This window comes from Pocillopora damicornis, chromosome 2 (assembly GCF_964200805.1).
Source record: "Pocillopora damicornis chromosome 2, jaPocDami1.2, whole genome shotgun sequence".
NCBI lineage: Eukaryota > Metazoa > Cnidaria > Anthozoa > Scleractinia > Pocilloporidae > Pocillopora > Pocillopora damicornis.
The window spans coordinates 17,729,405-17,749,840 of NC_142671.1; the positions used below are offsets into that span (position 1 = coordinate 17,729,405).

The window sequence follows — 20,436 nt, forward strand, 5'->3', positions numbered from 1 at the left end:
CAAAAACATCGTTAAAAAAATATCTTAAAACTCAAATTTTTTCCCTCAAAACGACTCTATGAAACCTTATTAAAGTCCCAACACTCTAGCTAGCTTTTTAAACGTGTGTCTTTCGTCTGTTTAGCCTCTTTGGCAGACGTTGTCAGGCTTGTTACGTCACGCAATCATTCCTCCCTACTAACGTTTGTGGGGAGGAATGATTGCGTGACGTGACGTGCCTAACAACTTCTGCGCAGGAGGCTACTAACTAACCTGACTGGTGTAGATTTGGAGATTAGAAAATGGAAGTATCGCTTTAAGGTTGGATTAATTGCAGTCAAAGCTATGAAAACAGATTTAAAATTATGCTTTTGTCCGATCTCTCGACAATGGCAAATAAACTATTAAATCAATTCGCCTCATCAACATCTTAAAGCCCGTAAAAATCTCATTTGCTCCTTCGTTTTCCTTAAATTTCGCACGATTTTTCTGATACCCTGAAAATACTTTAAACAAATGTTTGGCTTTTTATGCCTTAATCTAACAGAGGGGTACGTGTTATCGGCTTTATCTTTCACTTGTGGTTGCCCACCCCACGGTGAGGCTCTTCACAAAGAAAATGTAATGTGACCCGTTACATCACATTTCAAAATGGTGGCTACTGTTTTGGTTTCTAATGTTGCGGTTTGGTTATCTATCTTTTGGGCTACTGGCATAGACTGTAAACACGACCATCCTGTTCCAACTTATTTCGGCAAACTGCATCCAAATGGAACCATCGTCGACGCTCGAAACCCGGCAAATAAGCTCAGGTTCTCTTTTCCACTGAAACCGATTACAACTCAAGATTCTGGTGCTGTTTTGAAAGTGTCACCTTCATCAGAGATAAAAAATGGCGCGGAGGTGAACGTCATGTGGCATGGAGTTACTTTTCCAAATAAAGAAGATGTCGTTGTTCTATATTGTCCACCAGATGCCGAACCTGAACGATATTTAGATTATGTCAATGTCAGTACTATAGCGACTTACCCCAAAGGTTATGGCGAGTTTGCAGTTCGGCTTTGGAACGTAAGGAAGGACTGTGTATTCAGATACTTCAGGATTGGTAATTACTCGATGCTTGCGGTGGAAAGCAATATTGTGACTTTCGAAGGAGGAGCAGAGATGCCATTACAGGGCCATCTAGCACTCACAGGCAACCCCACAGAAATGAGAGTTATGTGGGTGTCTGGCTTCAGTAAGTTCTGTAATTTGTGCATAGTTTAGAGGGAGCAGAGAAAGCATGCTTTGGCTGGAGTTGCTCAGCGTACCATGTTGTCTGTGCCTTGCATTCTGCATTAGACTTGCCACTTTTTCCTACGGCATAAATTAAAGTATTTAATGTAACTTGGTTTTCCCATCAATCATTATTTTGTTTTTGTGGGCTAGACACTCAGTATCTTTTGACCAGCAAGCTATGCAGAATCCTTTTGAAATTTTCAGAGGAGGGGTAAACTGCAATAGGATGATCCTGGACTATAATATATAAACTTTTTAGGCTATGCCACATAAGAGAAGTTCTGTTTTTGACAATTTCAAGCAAGACTTTCATGCTGCACCAAAAATTGTTATTAGTTCTTAATGACACCGTTGATATATAGAATGATAATTTCCAGTTATTTTTCTAATTGCGATTTTCAATTAAACCAAATCAACAGTTAGACTCTAGAATTTCTCTTCCCCTCATATGGTAATTTCATTGCTTTAATTTTTAGCAGAATTGTCTGTTGTAAATACAACAATTCAAACAAACAAAATCAACAGTTGCTGAGCTTTCCTTTTGGTAAATAGATTTTTTATTTCTTCTCTGATGATAAATTCACTGCTTTAATTTGTAGTGGAAACTTCTTTTGTAAAATACGGGACTGACCCATCAGCTATGTCTGAAGTGATCATGGGGAATATCAGTAAAACCTACACTGCTGCTGACATGTGCAATGCACCTGCCAATGATGTCAATAACTTTGTTGATCCTGGCTATATTCATGATGTTCTGCTGACTAACCTCACACCAGGAACAAGATATTACTACTCTTATGGTTCAAAGAAGGTATTTTTTGCAGAACTGAATTGTTTTGTATACATGTGGTCTTTCAAGGGTTTTTGTTTGAAAATCAAGAAGCAGGTGAATAATGTAAGATGCTGTAACATTGGAATGTTTTCTACTTTTGAATAAAAGGGGTCATCAAAAGGCAGTTGAAGAATTTTGTATACAGGTCAGAGAATTATCTGATGTCTAATGCCGTCCAAACTTCCAGCTTTTTAGGTGAACTTATGGTTTTCTGAAGATCAGTTGAAGCTAAGCATTGAAATGACACCCAAATAACTGTGCAAGTCTTGTGAATCTTTAACTTGTGTGTATGTATATGTTAACTTGTGAACTATCAGAACAGTTTGTTCTCTTGCAATATTGATAGTAGATCACCTAACACAACTGATTTTTACTGGTAAATATTTTTTATTTCACCAACAATAAATTACCAAATTCACAGAATTGGTAATCGTAAACTGTTTTGGGTAGACTTTGGGTAGACACTATGGATATGATGCTTTTGGGAAATAACCTTGGATATAATGCTATATGCCTGGGTAATGGATTTAGAAATAACTCTTGTCCAGGTGACTAGTAAAGATAGGTATGCCAAGTATCTTAGGAATGGCCAATTACAGTACTTTCAACTTTTATCAGAAGTACCAATATTTATGATCTTAAAATATTTGAATGTTTAATATTTAGATGATGAGTCCCATTCAGCATTTCTATACAGCTCCTCCTGTTGGCTCTGCAAATAGGTTTACTGCCCTGGTTTATGGAGACATGGGAGTATCCCCAATACCTCGTGCATACAAGACAGCAGATTATGCAACTGAGGAGGCTAACAATGGAACTGCAGCTTTTGTAATTCACAATGGTGATATATCTTATGCTCGAGGGCATGTAAGTGAAACAAGTTTTATTGCTTTTGCTTTAAGTTTAGTCTTAAGTTTTTGGTCAAGCCATAACAAATCTTTAGTTGTACATCAAGACGCTAATCACAAGCCTTCAAAGCTGCTTTTATTTTAAAAACCCAAGTAGTGCTAATGTAGGATACTTGCACATAATCCTCTTTCAGTTGAATCAAGTTTTTTTTCAAGTATTCCCTTATGCTGCTATTGTGCCTCCAAAAAGTCTCTTTCTTATAATAATCTTTGCACTTTGCACAACAGTTCCTAAAAGAAATGAATTTTACAGGTTTCTTCTACATGTAGTTTCTGTAAGACCATTCCCACATGAAATAAACATTTTATATTCATCACAGGCCTACATTTGGGAACAGTGGCATGCAATTATTGAGCCCTATGCCACCATACTGCCATATATGGTGGGTATTGGGAACCATGAGCAGGATCACGTGAAGGGAGGATCCAAGGACCCCAGTGGAGCTCCTGGAGAAGGCTTTCATCCTTGGTGGTCAGGGGGATGGGGCCATGATTCATTTGGTGAATGTGGTGTTCCAATGTATTACCGTTTCCACATGCCTGACAATGGAAATGCAGTGTGGTGGTAAGTCCAGATATGACAAACTTATTCCCTCTCTCACAGACTCAAAGTTTTTGTTGTTTCCCTCCTGTAACTCTTCATTGAACACAGGAAGGAGTTTTTATGTCAAGTGTAGATCATGTATGGTGATTAATCCAGACTTTCATGTTGGGGTCATGAAAAGGATTTTGAATTATTGAAGCTCTTGCTTTGAACAGAAAAAAAATGACAACTCACAAGATGGTATTGTTATAGGTAATAACATGATTTCAAGTGGATTTTGGTTTTGGTGACTGAGCATGAATTAATTTTTTCAAAAGCAGAAAAATTGCATGAGCCTGTAGGGCAAGTGCAATTTGAAGTCTTCGAAAAATTTACAAGTGTTTATTCACACCAAATTGCATGAGAAATTGTGTCATAACTTATTTATAATTTTCATGAAAAAAGCATCGCAGAAGTCAGGACAGACAAAATTTTGACAGTGCATGTTATTTGCACTTTACACTTGTCTTATGACTTTGCACTCATTTTACTTAAAAAATGTACACCTTCCAAGCCAATTAGAAGTGCATAATTTTTTTTGTCATGTATAGTTTTAACCAACTTTCTGCATGTGTACAAATAATGCCTGTAATGGACAGTCACAGAAGTCTTAAAGCAATTTGCCATTTTCATTTTTTTTTTTTTGTTTTGCTTATCTCATCAGAAATTATTTTTACATCAAAAAAAGATACTGTATTGGATGATTGATGTAGATTACACCTCTTTGAAAACGTTAATTTTTTTTCTTTCTTTTGACAGGTACAGCTTTGATTATGGCAGTATCCACTTCACGATGATGAGCACAGAACACAACTTTACACAAGGATCTCGTCAGTACAAATGGATCGAACAAGACTTAAAGAATGTCAACCGCTCTCTCACCCCTTGGGTAGCGATTGTAGGCCACAGAGCTATGTACTCAAGTCAGAAGGAGGAAGGTAAGTGGGACATATAGAATTAAGTATCAAGCCCAACAACAAACTAAGAGAGACATCCTATCCATTATCTGAATGATGAAAGTTGTTAGACTAGCATTTCATTCTTGTGATAGAGATACAGTTAACTGGTATTTATTTATACTCCTGAATGGAGAGAGAGCCATAGAGATACTAATCTGGCTTGGCAAAGAACTCAAAACAGTAACTTAACAAATGCAAAATCCACTTTGGGTGGAGAGAGAACTATAGTAATTGCAAATTTTCCTGGTAAAGAACTCAACACAGTTACTCAGCTAGTGTAAATTCCAGCTCTGGGTGAAGAGAAAGCCATATTGATTATGAATCTTTTTGTTAAAGAACTCAACACAGTTACTTAACAAGTGCAAAATCCACTTTGGGTGGAGAAAAAGCCATAGTGATAACAACTTTCCTTAATTTGTAAATAACTCAACACAGTAAGTTAACCAGTGCAAAATCCTACTCTGGACGTAGGAAAAGCTGCGATGATAATGAATTTTCTTGGTGAAGAACTCAACACAGTTACTTAACCCTTTAACTCCCAAGATCCCATTAGTAATTCTCCTTACTGTCTACCATACAATTCTTATAAAGTTAGTTTGGAGAATTTGAAATTGGATCAACCAGTAATCCCCTAATTGATATTTTTCTTTATTCTCATTACTTGTCTGCTTGATATTGTACTGATGGTGTAAGAGAAATTCTGTCTAGGTCACTAGTGGGACTAAAAGGGCTAACAAGTGCAAAATCCATTCTGAGTGGAGAGAGAGCCATTGTGGTTAATTTTGCACTTGGCAATGAACTCAACACAGTTAGTTAGCCAGTGCAGAATCTAACTCTGGGTAAAGATAGAGCCGTGAAAGAATTCAACACACTTACTTTAACCAGCACCAACATCCACACCTCTTGTCCTGGAGTCCAGGACATTAATTGTGAGGCCACCACAACTCACACACAGAAGGAAACCTTACAAATTTACTTGAGATACTCACTTTCAAGAGTAGGTGCTGAGTGAGGGATAATTAAGAATAATTTTGTTTCAACAACGGTTTTCATCGGCTAATAAACAGAGGCTCGTATCAGGCTTATTAACAAGTCTGCGTGATTTGTAAATGACATCATCAATATGATTATTGTTTTTATCATCATTATATTCAATATCATTTTAAAATTATAACCATTGTTTTCCACTTTGTCTTTGTTTTACCTTTGCAGTGGATTACATCGTCTCCCTGGGCATGCAGCACGCATTAGATTCTCTGTTGTATAAGTACAAAGTTGATCTGGCCTTCTGGGCTCATTATCACAGCTATGAGCGCACATGTCCTGTCTACCAGCGTCAGTGTACCCCAGGAGCACCTGTGCACATCGTCGTGGGAACAGCAGGGAAAGAGTTGGATACAGAAGATTATTTTCCTGCGAGCTGGTCGCTGTATCACGAAAGGGACTATGGATATGGCCGGCTGACTCAAGCTAATCGGTCTGCGCTGCTGTGGGAATGGGTTCAGAATACAAGCGGAAAGGTCAAAGATCAAGTGTGGTTGACGAAGTGATAATCATTTTTTATGTGTGCTAACCCTCGTTTGGTATAAAATAGACAATGCAGACTTAAAAATGTGTTTTTAAAACTTAATTATCACACATCTCATGAGAAAAATTTTCACTTTAATAGCACTGTATAGACTTAAATATGTTTACCGGTAATGCTGTCTTTTGTGGATTGATTAATGGAGAAAGGCGAGATTTCTCCTGAATTAGCAACTGATAATCTACTATAAGACAGAGGGCCAAATTTCGAGCATAAGTGGAATAATCATAACCCAGAGTAAACTGATTTATCTGATACAATATCCAGAACACACAGAGGTTGGTTATCAGAGACATTCGAAGTTACCGACATTGTAAGCGAGAGGTTGTTCCTCAGACGGCCCCAGCTAGTTGAGGTTACGAGGACTGAACACGAAAAATAACGTTTGTTACCAGTACAGTATAGCTCTCTCTCGTAGAAGTGAGTAAGATAATAACCCTTTGATATGTGACGCAGTTGAGTGAATGTTATTAAATTTTTTTCGATTGATTTTTTCATTTAAGGTTGTCTCTTAGTGTTGTTAGTCGGTGCCTGTGCCTTCCGTTCTTGATGCGCGCACCGTGTGTCTCCTCCCTGCAACCAGGAGCTCGATTCAAGGTCGCCAATAGCCTAGTGCTATTTTCCACGCGGAAGGATCAGACAATTATCGTGCGTTACTCGAGAGGCACAAAACGTGCTTATGCGGCTTCTTTCATGCGAGGTAACGTTTGTCTTGTTGAAGACGAAATGTGCGAATTACAAAAAATCGATTTAGAAGGACAATTTTTATTAATTTCGTGTTTTCTAAAAATTGTTTTCCAGAATTAATGAGTTCATAAACTTTGAGATCGAGATCAACAGTGTTTCTCACAGAGTCAGGGATCAGGCCGTATTAAAAAATAACAGGCTCCTGATCATAATAAGACAATGTGCATGTGCTTACAGGTATTTTATTGAGGTCGGCCAATACTGCTGAGCTCTGGTTAGTCAAGAAATCTTTGATAACCATAAGATATGTGCAACATTGGCCTGTCTCTGCTTGAATAATGATCTTTAGGCTTCGGTTTCGTAATAATCGCTGGAGTAACCAGGGACCAAGCAGTGGGGGGGGGGGGGGGGCTTTAGACCCCCCCTTTTTTTTGGTAAAATAACTTGTCTAGCTGAGCATGCCTCAGACCCATGCCTTGTTGGCTAAAGCTTACGCGTGCGTCTTTAGCACCACCTACTCAAAAATTTGCTGCGCGGGCCCTGATAACACTCGCTATGAAATAAGTTTTCCATTGCATTATACAATTACGTAAAATGTAATAAATTTTCAAACGAAGAGGGCCCGAACTTACACTTTGCTCTGTGTGAGATTTTAAAATGTTTTTTTTTTAAATCGCATGATCTGCGATGGGTTAGACAACAGAGTTATGACGATAAATGTCATTCGAGATCTATTACATTTTGCGTCGAAAAGTTATTACACTTTGGGTCGATCTTACTACAATTTGCAACGATCGTTACTACATTTTGCGGTGTAACAGGCATTTTTACGCGAGTCAATGTAAAATTGGCAGCCAAGTGGTAGATACCGGGAGGGGGGGGCAGGGGAGGTGAAATTGTCAGACCGGTTAGCTTTTGGGTTATAACTGCATCAAGCGCAAATTGACGACATTTTAACCCTATCTACACAATTAGAACCGATGAAACCCTGCAAAAAGTACCGTACTAATGGACATTCTCGCCTACCTTATTTTAAAAGGTAACCAAAGTCATCAATAAGTTCTTTTTCAGTGTTCGTTTTTGGGTCAAAAGATTAAAAAAGTAACGCCGCAAAACGTCAGGAAAAGAATATGAAAATACCAATACAACACACTACCGGTAACGCCCCCACCCACCCCCGCTTCGAATACGGTCTTCAACACTGTGAAGATCACACAATCACTTGCACATCACGCCATCACAGACACATCACGCATCCTTTTCAGGCAGTGACCCGTTCTTCCTCGTTACGCAACAGTGATGATATAAGCTCCGGCGCTGCAACAACCAGAAATATTAACATGGCAGCTTGGTGGGCTCATCTGTTGGCATATTTTCTTCTTGGCCTATTTTCAGCGACAGAGACAAAGAAAAACCACGCGGTTCCCACTTACTTTAAACGCATAAATCCGGATGGCTCACTGGTAGACGCCGGCAATCTCAAAACTCGTGTAGAGTTTGCGAATCCAACTCGGAGAGATTTTTCCACCGGTGCTATTCTGGAGGTCAATCCCTCTTTGGTGGAAAACAGTGCCACTGTGAATGTTTCTTGGAGTGGAATACAGATGCCTAACAGCACGGATATTATCGCGTTTTATTGCCCTGAAGAGGATCATCCTGATCATTATTTGGACTTGTTTTACGTGACAGACTCGCCAAGTTATGTTTTTGGATATGGCTGGAGGCAGGTCACTGTGCACAATATGAGAACCAGCTGCGAATTCCGTTATTATCAGGAGAAACACATTCAAGTAGCCACTAGTAATGTGCTCGAATTTAAGGGAGGAAAAAATGCTCCTTTGCAAGGTCATCTGGCCCTTACAGGCGATCCAACACAGATGAGAGTTATGTGGGTTTCGGGAACAGGTAAAATCATTGTTGTGCTGTTTATTTAGTGAAGTGCTTAGCTGTTGATAAACTTTCACTTCCGATCCTACTTTTCGCCGAACGCTTACTACTTCTTGAACTTGCAACGATGACTGTGCTGGTAACGATGACTGTGCAAGTGATCGGCATGAAAAAGGGGCTGGGCATTGAAGGTTATGATCATAAGAGGTGCTGAAATTAAGAATTTGTTCATGGTTAGCGTGCTTATATCGAGTTATGGATGTACGCGGGAAGTTTGGAGAGCACGAAAAATGTGAAAGAGTAGCTCGAGGCACAGCCGAAAGCAACTCTAGCTTTTTGAGTCCTCTCCAAACTTCCTAAGTGCGTCCATAACTTGATATAAGCACAGCTAAAAGCATGAGCAAATTATTTTATAACAGAGCGACAAGGATCTGCGCGAAAAAGCCTTTTATTGTGATAGAGTGCAAAATTTTCACAACGCACAAAAAAAAGTAAACAAACGTCCCAATTGGCTGGTCAAAAACACGCCACATTTTATACTTTGGTTTGAGCAAGGACATTTGATCGAGTTAACCTGTAACTGTAAGTGAAAAGCTCAAAATTTACGGGGAAAATAGAGAAAATCAAAGCCAAATGAACTCAAGTGTCACCAAAAAATGTTTTAAAAGTCAAAGACCCGAAGTTATCAAGAGTTTTGATTGGTTAAAATAATGTTTACGCTGCCGTGCACGGTGCAATTGGAGAAGACAGACTGCAGGAAACTTGCAGTTTTCTCCTGGGCAACCACCACGCTGTTATTTTGACGAACAGTTATGGCTGCAGCAGAAACTCTAAAGCCAGGTAAAAGAAATGCCCACGTCATCTTCTTTACGCACGGGCGTGTGTAAATAAAGATTTTGTTCATAGCGGCTAAATAGGACTTATATAGGGCAAGCACGCGCGCTATGTTATAAGATATGTTAATCAATGGACTCGTAATGATTAGTCGTGTCACGTGACCTCACCTGATGTGCAGTAAGCATTTACGTTCATATCTCCCAAATGGACGCGATCGATCACACGAGTGATTCTCATTCACAGTTAGAGGTGGAGGGGACCTTAACATAAAGATTGTGTGCGCTTGAATGTCGTGACTCTGCGCCCTTGATTTCTTTGATAACCTTACTTTGTACCTTAGGATGGCTGACAGCTACCGAGACTGTCAAATTTAGGGAAAAAATTATTGGTTATCCTGATAGAGTAAAGTTATTGCATTGTTCTTCACTCTATCTTGATAAATTTCTTTAGCAATTGTTGAAGGATGACGAGAATGTGGTAGCGTCGTAAGCAAACCACCGCTGTACATCTTCCTAGGAAAATTTTACTATGGTCGTTCATCTCTCATTTAAATCTCATCATTTGCGTCTTCGTAATACTGAGATGGTTTTTTTTCAGATGAAACTCCGGTTGTATACTATGGAAAAGATTCCTCTCTGCTGAAGTTCAGGGCCACAGGCACCTCAAAGACATACCAAAGGAGCGATATGTGTGGCCCACCGGCGTCGTTGTGGATATGTTTTAGAAATCCTGGCTACATTCATGATGTTCTCTTGACAGGATTGACTCCCTCTATACAGTATTTCTATTCGTACGGATCATCGGAGGTTTGTTGGTAACTTTAAAGAGAAACTCAGAAAAAAAATGAACCCTAGAGACTCTCGTGCAATTTTTTCCGATGAGAAAGCCAATCGGGGAACAGAGAAGTAAACCGCAAACAGGAACGGTAAAGAGTTTGTGGTTCTGGGGTTTTCCTGCATGCCCTGAACTTTTTTGTAATTCTACGGTACATAACTGATTTTTCATAATCATACTCAACGAGTTCATGCGTTTCTCAGTAAGAGGATGTGAGATTTTGCAGTTAGGTGTTCCAACACTAACGTCTTACTGGTCTTACTGGTATTTTTCGAGCATCATAGCTGGGGATTTTCCATTACACCATCAACGCCCTCATACGCCTCCCTCCCTCTTTGTCAGCTACTTCTCACATCTAATACACATCTTCCTCGAACTTCAAGTTTCTAAATAGGCCCCTTGCCTTCCTCCTCCACCCGCATAAAGGACACTATTGTAGTACTTGTACTGTCATTCATTTTGACTAGATAACGTTTCAGGTTTTTACATCGTACATTTTCAATCGTAGAGAAGCATAATGCTTTTATGGTATGCGTGAAATGTAGGCGGCAATTCCTTCCCTTCTCTGGAAGCCCTCGAAATACACGAGCTCCGACCCCGAGGGATTTCTGAAGTGTTTGCACTTATAATTACTTATCATAACTTTGACCGAGAGGGGGTCCTATGCACCATAGGCCCCATTAGCCACGCCTCCGCTTGTCTTAATTAATTCTGATACAGGGAGACGTTGTGACAAACGACACGGGGGAAAGATCCCACGAAATGAACTTGGGGGAAGATTTGTGTGAAAGAGTTTTCACCTTATTTCCTACGATTTCTCCATGGTTTTATCTCCTTGTGCAGATAATGAGCCCTGTGCGCCACTTTCGTTCAGCTCCCGTCACAGATCCAGATGCGTCCTTTAAATTTGTAGTTTATGGAGACATGGGGATCACAGCCATCCCTGGCGCGCACGATACAGCTAAGTACATGGTTGAGGAAGCCGAGAATGGAAGCTCACTTGTTTTCCACATTGGTGACATTTCATACGCTGTTGGAATTGTAAGTAAATTTAAAAAAGCGTAAGCATCCGAATTTTGAAGCAGAATTAGTCCGCCGTTATGCAACTGAAAACATGTCAACAAACAACTTGTCTAGTTATCTGTTCATCGAACAGTAGGGGGGCCCACAATCAGCGCTAAAATTAGTTGACACATCATGTTTGTACAGTCCTATTTATGCGTAGAATAACACTCCTGTTTCTAACACTCTAAATCATTGACAAGACCTCCCCCCCCCTCTCTCTCTCTCCTCAATTCAATGTTGCCTTTATGTAGCTAAAAGTTCATGGAATCACAATACAGCGTTGTTTTGGGGTAAAGGGGGCGGATAGGTTAAACTTAACAAGACCAAGGAGATAAAATTGAAAGAACAGGGGGTTGAAAAGGTCAATGCGTCAACAATTTTGTTGCCGATTGCAGGTTCTTCGATCAAACTGCATCAAAACACGTATGTATAAACGCGACATGTACACCGACAATGTGTTTTTTTTACCCCTAATTCCATGCGGCCGCACTCACTTGTAGAATTATCGATACTACATGTTTGTGCGGACACGGAAGGAAGATATAGAAGGCCTAAGATAAATAAACTGAGAGCATTAAACAACGGGTGCCATGATGTCTCATGCAACGTAGGTTTCTGTACATACCTACGTCACGATATATAGACCATTTTTAGCATCATAGAAAAGAACATTTGAAGAGAGGGTTATCTTTACTAACAGTTTGCCGGGATGGACAATGACTGAGGAAGTGAGAATAAACCAGAAAAAAAAATAGAAAAGATGGCGTGGGATGGTGGTGATCAGCATGGATTGAATCCAGAAATATTTTAGTTTCATTTTTCAAGACGTAGTAGACCATGACGTAGCTCCTATAGAACCATGTAACTTTCAAATTTCCTGTCTTTGTGTATCAGGCCTATATCTGGGAACTATGGCACGATCTCATCGAGCCTTATGCTACATTGATGCCATACATGGTGGGCGTGGGAAATCACGAACAAGACCATATCTTTGGAGGTTCCAAGGACCCTAGTGGTGCCCCGGGTGATGGCTGGCACCCTTGGTGGGGGAACTATTTGGATGACTCAGGGGGAGAGTGTGGAGTGCCTATGTTCTACAGATTTCATATGCCTGACAATGGAAATGGACTTTGGTGGTATGTCGTCAGTCTTACATTTTACCACTTCTATCATAATTACCACGCATTGTTGATGTCTTCTCTTGTCAGTCGAAGTTGTTCCAAACCATGTACATATCCTTCAGGTTGGGAGCATTCGAAGATGTTGTTATTTTCTCAGAGTTTAAAAGTACGGGCGCACATCGCCGCGCACCTTTACACTAAGGACGAGATGAATAACCATGATGATGATGATGATGATGATGAGGATGATGAGGATGATCATCTCTTCCCTTGCACACATCAAATAGCAACTTGTTTATTGCAGTAAATCATATTTAACTTAACCGCCGGCAGCTATCTTCTTGAAACTTTCTTGAAAGGTTTTCCATCATTTACTGATTCCCTTCGCGTTAATATTGACCATCAGCCATTGCAGTTGGAAGGATCAAATTCTTCCACAAGACTTGCACTCTCTGTATGATAGGGAGATTTACGATCCTGATCATTACGATTCGTCCTGGTCACCGCTACTGTTTTGATATTACAGGTACAGCTATGATTATGGAAGCGTTCATTTCATTATGATGAGCACCGAACATGATATCAGACCCGGATCAAGGCAGTACACTTGGCTGGAAAATGACTTGAAGAAAGTTGATCGCAATATAACACCTTGGATTGTGCTGGGAGGACATCGACCAATGTATACAAGTCAGAAAGTGCTGAGTAAGCACTTATGATGTAGATTAAAAATTTTTGTTGCCAGAATCCCGAGATGCCAATACTAATTCAGCACATACCACGCATCTAAGACACCTCTCAGATATTTAGGAAACACGCTCATTCACTGAACATGAACTTTGGTCCGAAATGGAAAAAGCAGTACTATAACCCTTTTCAAAATCTGTCACTTTCATAAGATAGACGCCAAATTTTGATAACGACCTCGCTATTCCTGAGGGTGTCCAATGAATAAGAAAGGATGATATTAATACATTCGTGTAGAGGTCAGAGATTTCTTTGAGGAATCAAACGTATGATCCTCCGCTTTGTACCACCTGTAGAATGTTCTACCATCAGACTCATGGAAGCTCTAGCTCCGCCGAGTTTTCTTCCACGAGATTAGTGTTCGGCTTTCCATTGACTTATAACCATCCTTTCTCCTAGGGGACTACATTGTGTCAAGAGGCTTGCAGTATTATTTGGAAAACCTCTTCCACGAATATCAAGTGGACCTTGCCTTCTGGGGACACTATCACAGCTACGAAAGAACATGCGCAGTTTACAAGCATCAATGTCAGGAGGATGGAATTGGCACAACACACGTGGTGGTTGGGTCTGCTGGGTTTTGGTTGAATTTACACGGCTATTGGGATGTGAAATGGTCACGTTTTCAAGAGAATGACTTCGGATATGGAAGAGTCCTTGTGGCTAATAGGTCAGCATTGTATTTTGAATGGGTCCGAAATAAAGACAAGGTTGTCCGCGATAAAGTTTGGTTGATGAAACCAGATCGAAAAAGTGGAGATAATGAAGTATTGAGATATCGAAAATTATAAAACTGTTAATTGTTGGTGAGGTCAAGCATACTTGTCACGAATTAAGAATTTATTTCATAGAATTTTACAGCTCGTTGTTTTCATAAATAATATTGTCATATACCTTTGCTTGAAAGCCTTGAAAGTGACAACGGTATTGATAACGATGAGAATAATAAATCTTTTTTAGAAAATAAAATTCACTGAAAATGTTCACAAAATATTTATATCACATTACTGATTAACTCTGGGGAGAGTGGAAATCATAAAAGGAAATTATGCTGCGATTCGCTGACCAGAATTTTGTTGTGCAACCAAATATAATCATGTCATCTCGTTATGGCTTGAATCTTTTTTTTCTTTACTGGTTCTTGAAAAGAGGAATCAGCACTAACTTTGCAGCTGTAGATTTTGCTTTCGATCGATTGGCATTGATAAATTGCTATTTTCGGGTCTAGTATGAAAAAGGTAAAGCTGAAATGAATATGGTGTGTCACGGTCAGTGGTTTGAATTCATCGAAATAACGAAATTTAGTTAGTCGAGAAGTTGGTGTGAGTTTTCGTTTAATCAATCACAAAGCGATGTAAAACAAAGCCAAGTCATTGATGATTAAAAATTAACTGACAAAAAGTCTACCACTTGTTACATCACAGCAAAGTGCAGAGCAGGAGTAATTTTGGCGAGCGTGTGCTCAGTATTTTCTTAACGAAAATTATGGCCACCGTCTTTGATTTTAATGGCAGCGGAGGGCTGGAGAGAGAAAGAAATTTGTACCAAGGGGGCGATCAAGGGTCATTTGGAAAATATAGAGTACAGCAAATATCAGCTCATAGTTGTGACCGCGGAGGAGGTTTTGTCGAAGCCATTTCTTTTCTTGCTTAAAAAAACTGCCTCGCCGTTTCACTCATCGGCTCTACGTGTGTTTGTTTTTGTCGGAAGACAGCGCTTCCGGTTTTTAATTTAACTCAATTTGAATGGTTACCAGCTCATTTCTGGAAATGCAGTGACGCGCAACTGATCAGGGGGTACTTTGCTTTCTCGGTACTCCTCCTTTCCCCGCCCCCTATCCCTACCGTCCACTCTAACTCCAACATGGCCGGTAGGATAAACGATCGCGAGCTAATTACATTAACAGTAGTTTTTTTCTTATGTGCATTTTCAGGTGCAGAGGCTAAGGGCCACCACGAAGTACCCACGTACTTTAAACGGATCAATCACGATGGTTCTCTAGTAGACGCTGCGAATCCCCAAACCCGAGTGAAATTTTTGCATCCAATTCAGAGTGATTTTTCCACCGGTACTACTCTAGAGGTCAATCCATCCGTGGTTGAAAACGGCGCCACTGTGAATGTCTCCTGGAGTGGAATAAAGCAGCCTAATGAAACAGACTTTGTTGCCTTTTACTGCCCCAAAGATGATCCATTCGATCATTATTTGGACTACTTTTACGTGACGGAGTCACCAAGTTATGTCTCTGGTTTCGGCTGGTGGCAAGTCACTGTGTACAATATGAGAACCAGCTGTGAATTCCGCTATTACCACAAGAGTTATATTCACATAGCCACCAGCAATGTGCTGAAGTTCAAGGGAGGAATTTATGCTCCTCTGCAAGGTCATCTAGCTCTTACAGGCGATCCAACGCAGATGAGAGTTATGTGGGTATCAGGAACAGGTAATCAGTTTTTGTTCTTTGTACATGTATTTACTTTTTTTTTTTTTTTTTTCAAATAGAGAAAACACTGAATGGCACTCTGATTCAGTATTCTCGCCTCAAACAGTTGATAAAGACGAAAAGCAGGGAAATATAAGTCACAAGATTGCGAGTAGATCGGCGATTCCACTCAGGAAATCAACAGATCTTTTCGAAACGCATGATGATCACCTGATAGTCAACGTCTTGTGATTATCAGGTGAGCCTTGCTATTTCCGGCGGCGTGATCTTAAACGTGACTCTCTAACACTATGACGGATTACCTTACTTCTGCTTCGGTTTCCCAGCAAAATCGAATTGGAAAATAGCAAAAAGTATTGTCTTTTCGTTTTGCCGATCCTTTCTATTTTCCAACTTGTAGTTAGAGAAATCACATGTTAATGCATGGTGTGTGTGTGATGTGGAACGCAATCAGGCGCTTCTTTAGATCTACAAAGAGACATCGGTTTATCTAAAAATATCTCGTGGAACGTATAGAATATCAGTCATGTAACACAGGGACCGCGCAGCAAGTTTTCGAGTGGGGGGGGGGCTAAAGAAGAATGCGTGAAGGAAAATTTTTTTGTTAAATTATTTTTTGTTTAATTTATTTTTATTCTTGCAAAAAAAGTGGGGGGGGGGGGGGCTAAAGCCCCCCAGCCCCTCCCTTTGCGCGGTCCCTGTAACAGTAAATCTGTTGTGCACATTCATTGATCACCCTAATTCCGATTAGAGGTCTAGACTTCAGCTATTTCACTTACAAATATCTTCGCCTCTAACTATATCCTGAGATGTTAACCTTGTAACCCCTAGGAGTGGCTGGCCTTTAATTCTCTTTACAGCATCACCATTGAATTATATATAAAGGGCATGAGAATAAAGGAAATGATCATCAATTTCAGAAGCTCCTGATTTCAATCAAATCCTCTTTGTCAGTACCATAGAAAATGTAAAGAAAAAAATGTTGAAAATATAAATAATAATGTTTATGTTTCGGTCGAAGAATGAAAGAACGAATAAACGAAAGAACCAAAGAAAGAGGAAGTGTAAAAATCAAATAGTTTACGAAGGGGCAAATAATAAACCAATGAAAGAAATGAGAAGGGCGGAATTGATGACTTTATTTTCAGTACTCGTGGTTCTTCTAATTCACGTTTTTGTGACTTTGTACTTGCTTCAGATGATCCATCAGTCGTACACTATGGAACACGCCCTTCTTATCTGGGTTCAATAGCTACAGGTACTTCCAAGACATACAAAAAAACCGACATGTGTGGACCACCAGCTTCTTTAAGTGGTTTTTCGAATCCTGGTTTCATCCACGATGTTCTAATAACAGGACTGATTCCATCCACCCAGTACTTTTATTCGTACGGATCACATAAGGTCTGTTTCTGATTTAAAAAGCCTGCTAGAGTTTGCAAATTACACTTTGCATTTGAAAGAGGGAATCCTATTACCATTGAAACACAATCAAATCGCAAATTCACTGCCATGGGTTTTTAAGGGGAAATTTGTGTCATGCATGGGTGATGTATGTCTTGACAGATTTGAGGTGCAGATACAACATTTTAAAGAGCGTGCCACGATCTCAATCCCTATTTCTTTTTTTTTTTTAATTGAATTTCGCTTTCGAGGGCCCATGCTCGTTGTCGTTACCCACCTGGTGATCCCGTAAGAACAAGTACACTGTACACGAAAGACATGTTTCTTCGTAAGCACTGACAAATTTTTCTTCCGGACGGTCTCCCATCGGAATTTTAACGAGAACCGTAGCGGGGTACCGTAAACATTCTGCGTGGGATCCCGGCGGGATACCGTAAGAATCCCGTCTGAGATCCCTCCCGGATCCCGGAGGGATACCTGTGCGACGATACCACCCTGATCTTGTCAGTATTTTGGAGCTCGGAAAGGTTATTCGCAAAAAAAGATGGCCAGTTTCTTGTACTGGGTTCCTAAATTCAAGTTTTCCTTTTCTTGTTTAGATGATGAGCGATGTGCGCCAGTTTCGCTCGGCTCCCGTCACAGATCCTGACACTTCCTTTAAGTTTGTAGTTTATGGAGACATGGGGAACACACCCCTCCCTGGTTCGCACGATACAGCAAAGTACTTGGTAGAGGAGGCCAAGAATGGCAGCTCACTTGTATTTCACGTTGGTGACATCTCATATGCTAGAGGATACGTAAGTGACTTTTAATATTCCCTGCAAATTTTTCTTGAAAACTTTCTTAGGCCTTACGCTATACTCTCAGTTTTTGCCGAGAGAAAACGAGGGTACCCCTTTGTTGTCTTGTTTAGTTGAGTGATGGCAGCCGGCAGCATGAAGGTTTTCTTGGAGGTATCTAGCGATAGGCCGAGTCAGGTCACATATTTCAAAAGTACTACTAAAAAGTATCATACCGGTCATTTTCTTCTCCGTTACACGACAGGATAAAAAATATTTTACAAAGTTGAAGAAGCTGATAATGAAAAATCAACTGTATGATAATATGCACATTGTTCTGATCAAAAATAGACTTCATAAATATGGTATTATTCAGGTCTATAAGGATGGGAAAAAGTAACGTTCGAAAATTGTCAACATAAAACTGTAATTTCACCGAGTTGTAGATTTATCCAACATAATGATAATCCGACTGATAAATAGGGAGATGCGGGTATTATCTTCGAAAAAACGGAGCTACGAGGACGGTTAGAGATGAAGAAGATTTAGATAGATTTCAAACGATTACCTTGATAAATTTCGACGAAATTTTTACCGAACAAACCGTAACAAACCACTCCTTCAACCCCTTAATTTTTAAGATTCAACACTTAATTCTCCTCTCTGACTTTCATACGTTTTATTGTTAATCAGACAAAAGAATTTGGCGTTATATAACATAACATGATTAGGTTGTGTGTTCTCCTCACCTGTCTGGAGGAAAATGTATCGACACGGTAGGGAGAATTTGCGTGTCAATCGCCCCTGGGAGTTGATGGCTTTTGTCAAGACTATCAGACTGACTGTAAATCGCCCTTCTGTATTTTTTGCAAACAGGCCTACATCTGGGACCAGTGGCACGAACTTATTGAGCCTTATGCAACTATAATGCCATATATGGCGGGCATAGGGAATCACGAGCAAGACCATCTTTCAGGAGGCTCTAAAGACCCAAGTGGTGCTCCGGGAGAAGGCTGGCACCCTTGGTGGGGGAACTTTGGCGATGACTCTGGGGGAGAGTGTGGAGTGCCTATGTACTACAGATTTCACATGCCTGACAACGGAAATGCAGTATGGTGGTACGTGTATTGAGGTTTTCTTTCTGTTAAATCTGTTGTCTCTCCTATCAGACATTATGTGACGGAACTATTTCTCTCTCTACAACTTGGGGCACTAGTTGTGCATGACTCGTGAAATCTCAACGGTAGCACGGTAGCCCGTCCAAAAGGGTGAAAAACAAAACCATTTATCAAAACACAGATCAAAAGGGTCAACGTAAGCCATTCATTCCGTCATCCAAAACTTTTGCCTTCCTTTTTTAACGAATGAAAATCATAGAAACGAAAAACAAAACCTTAATGCGAAAGCCAAAGACGAGTTTCTCCTCCACACTAGGTTGGAGTTTGAATTACTTTTTGTCCGGCGCCTCTGTGTTCTAGTTTTTTTTTTTCGGTATTATAGAGAGACTTAAACTCCTGGTCACCGCTACTGTTCTGATATTACAGGTACAGTTATGATTATGGAAGCGTTCATTTTATTATGATGAGCTCTGAACATGATATCAGACCCGGATCAAGGCAGTACACTTGGCTGGAAAATGACTTGAAGAAAGTTGATCGGAATAAAACACCTTGGATTGTGTTAGGAGGACATCGACCGATGTATACAAGCCAAAAAGTAGTAGGTAAGAAATTAAAATGGATATGATAGCACTGGTACACATCCACAAAGATATTTTTACCAAGATTTTCGAAAAGGATGGACAGATGGAATTGGGCCACAAGGAGATAAATTTCTTTTCAATAATGCCTCTCACATCTATCCTTTGCCTTATTAGACGACTTCATAGTGTCACTTGGCATGCAGTATTATCTGGAAAACCTTCTTCACAAATATCAAGTGGACCTTGCCTTTTGGGGACATTATCACAGCTACGAGAGAACATGCGCAGTTTACAAGCAGATCTGTCAAGAAGAAGAAGGACTGGGGACTACTCACGTGGTTGTGGGCTCGGCCGGGTATGCGTTAGATACGGAAGGTTTCTGGGATTTCTCATGGTCTCGCTTCAGAGAGAATGACTTCGGATATGGAAGAGTCCTTGTGGCTAATAGGTCAGCATTGTATTTTGAGTGGGTCCGAAATAAAGACAAGATCGTACGCGATAAAGTTTGGTTGGTGAAACCGCACCTTCATGATGAGTATAACACCGTTGCTTATCACTTAAAAAAGAAGTTATCATTGTAAATACTGCTGAGATCTGCGAACGATGCGATCGAGGTTCACCAAGTTACTTTTCTGGGAACAAATTTAAAGTCTGTGTGTGAGATTCGTACACAAGCGCTCTAACTGGTTGATTTTAAGCCATGCTGTATGTCTTTTCTGTATTATTGCTGTTATGATTGCGCAAACGGGAGATAAATGTTAATGGAAAAATGTTTTGTTTGCCATATCTCATTAGGGAAAAAATCG

At 40.1% G+C, this 20,436-nt stretch overlaps 3 protein-coding genes across 4 annotated transcripts; all 3 read left to right on the forward strand.

Moving 5' to 3' along the window:
• Nucleotides 1-206: 206 nt before the first annotated feature.
• Nucleotides 207-6,626, forward strand: LOC113671183 (uncharacterized). Its single transcript, XM_027187396.2, has 6 exons — nt 207-1,216; nt 1,857-2,068; nt 2,756-2,956; nt 3,318-3,562; nt 4,340-4,518; nt 5,752-6,626. Exons 1-6 carry the CDS (start codon nt 631-633, stop codon nt 6,087-6,089), a joined length of 1,761 nt encoding a protein of 586 aa, XP_027043197.2. The 5' UTR covers nt 207-630; the 3' UTR covers nt 6,090-6,626.
• Nucleotides 6,627-6,651: 25 nt separating this feature from the next.
• On the forward strand, nt 6,652-14,293 carry LOC113671184 (uncharacterized). 2 transcript variants are annotated; one of them, XM_089196328.1, is made up of 7 exons: nt 6,652-6,824; nt 8,077-8,716; nt 10,133-10,341; nt 11,213-11,410; nt 12,329-12,570; nt 13,082-13,260; nt 13,702-14,293. In XM_089196328.1, the coding sequence occupies exons 1-7, from the start codon at nt 6,804-6,806 to the stop codon at nt 14,091-14,093; spliced, it is 1,881 nt and encodes a 626-aa protein (XP_089052454.1). In that variant the 5' UTR covers nt 6,652-6,803; the 3' UTR covers nt 14,094-14,293. The 2 variants fall into 2 exon arrangements, with proteins under 2 accessions (XP_089052454.1, XP_027043199.2); XM_027187398.2 differs by having other exon boundaries at nt 6,674-6,824; nt 8,207-8,716.
• A 735-nt stretch (nt 14,294-15,028) lies between these two features.
• Nucleotides 15,029-20,400, forward strand: LOC113671182 (uncharacterized). Its single transcript, XM_027187395.2, has 6 exons — nt 15,029-15,745; nt 16,944-17,149; nt 17,749-17,946; nt 18,805-19,046; nt 19,473-19,651; nt 19,805-20,400. The coding sequence occupies exons 1-6, from the start codon at nt 15,166-15,168 to the stop codon at nt 20,209-20,211; spliced, it is 1,812 nt and encodes a 603-aa protein (XP_027043196.2). The 5' UTR covers nt 15,029-15,165; the 3' UTR covers nt 20,212-20,400.
• Nucleotides 20,401-20,436: the final 36 nt, after the last annotated feature.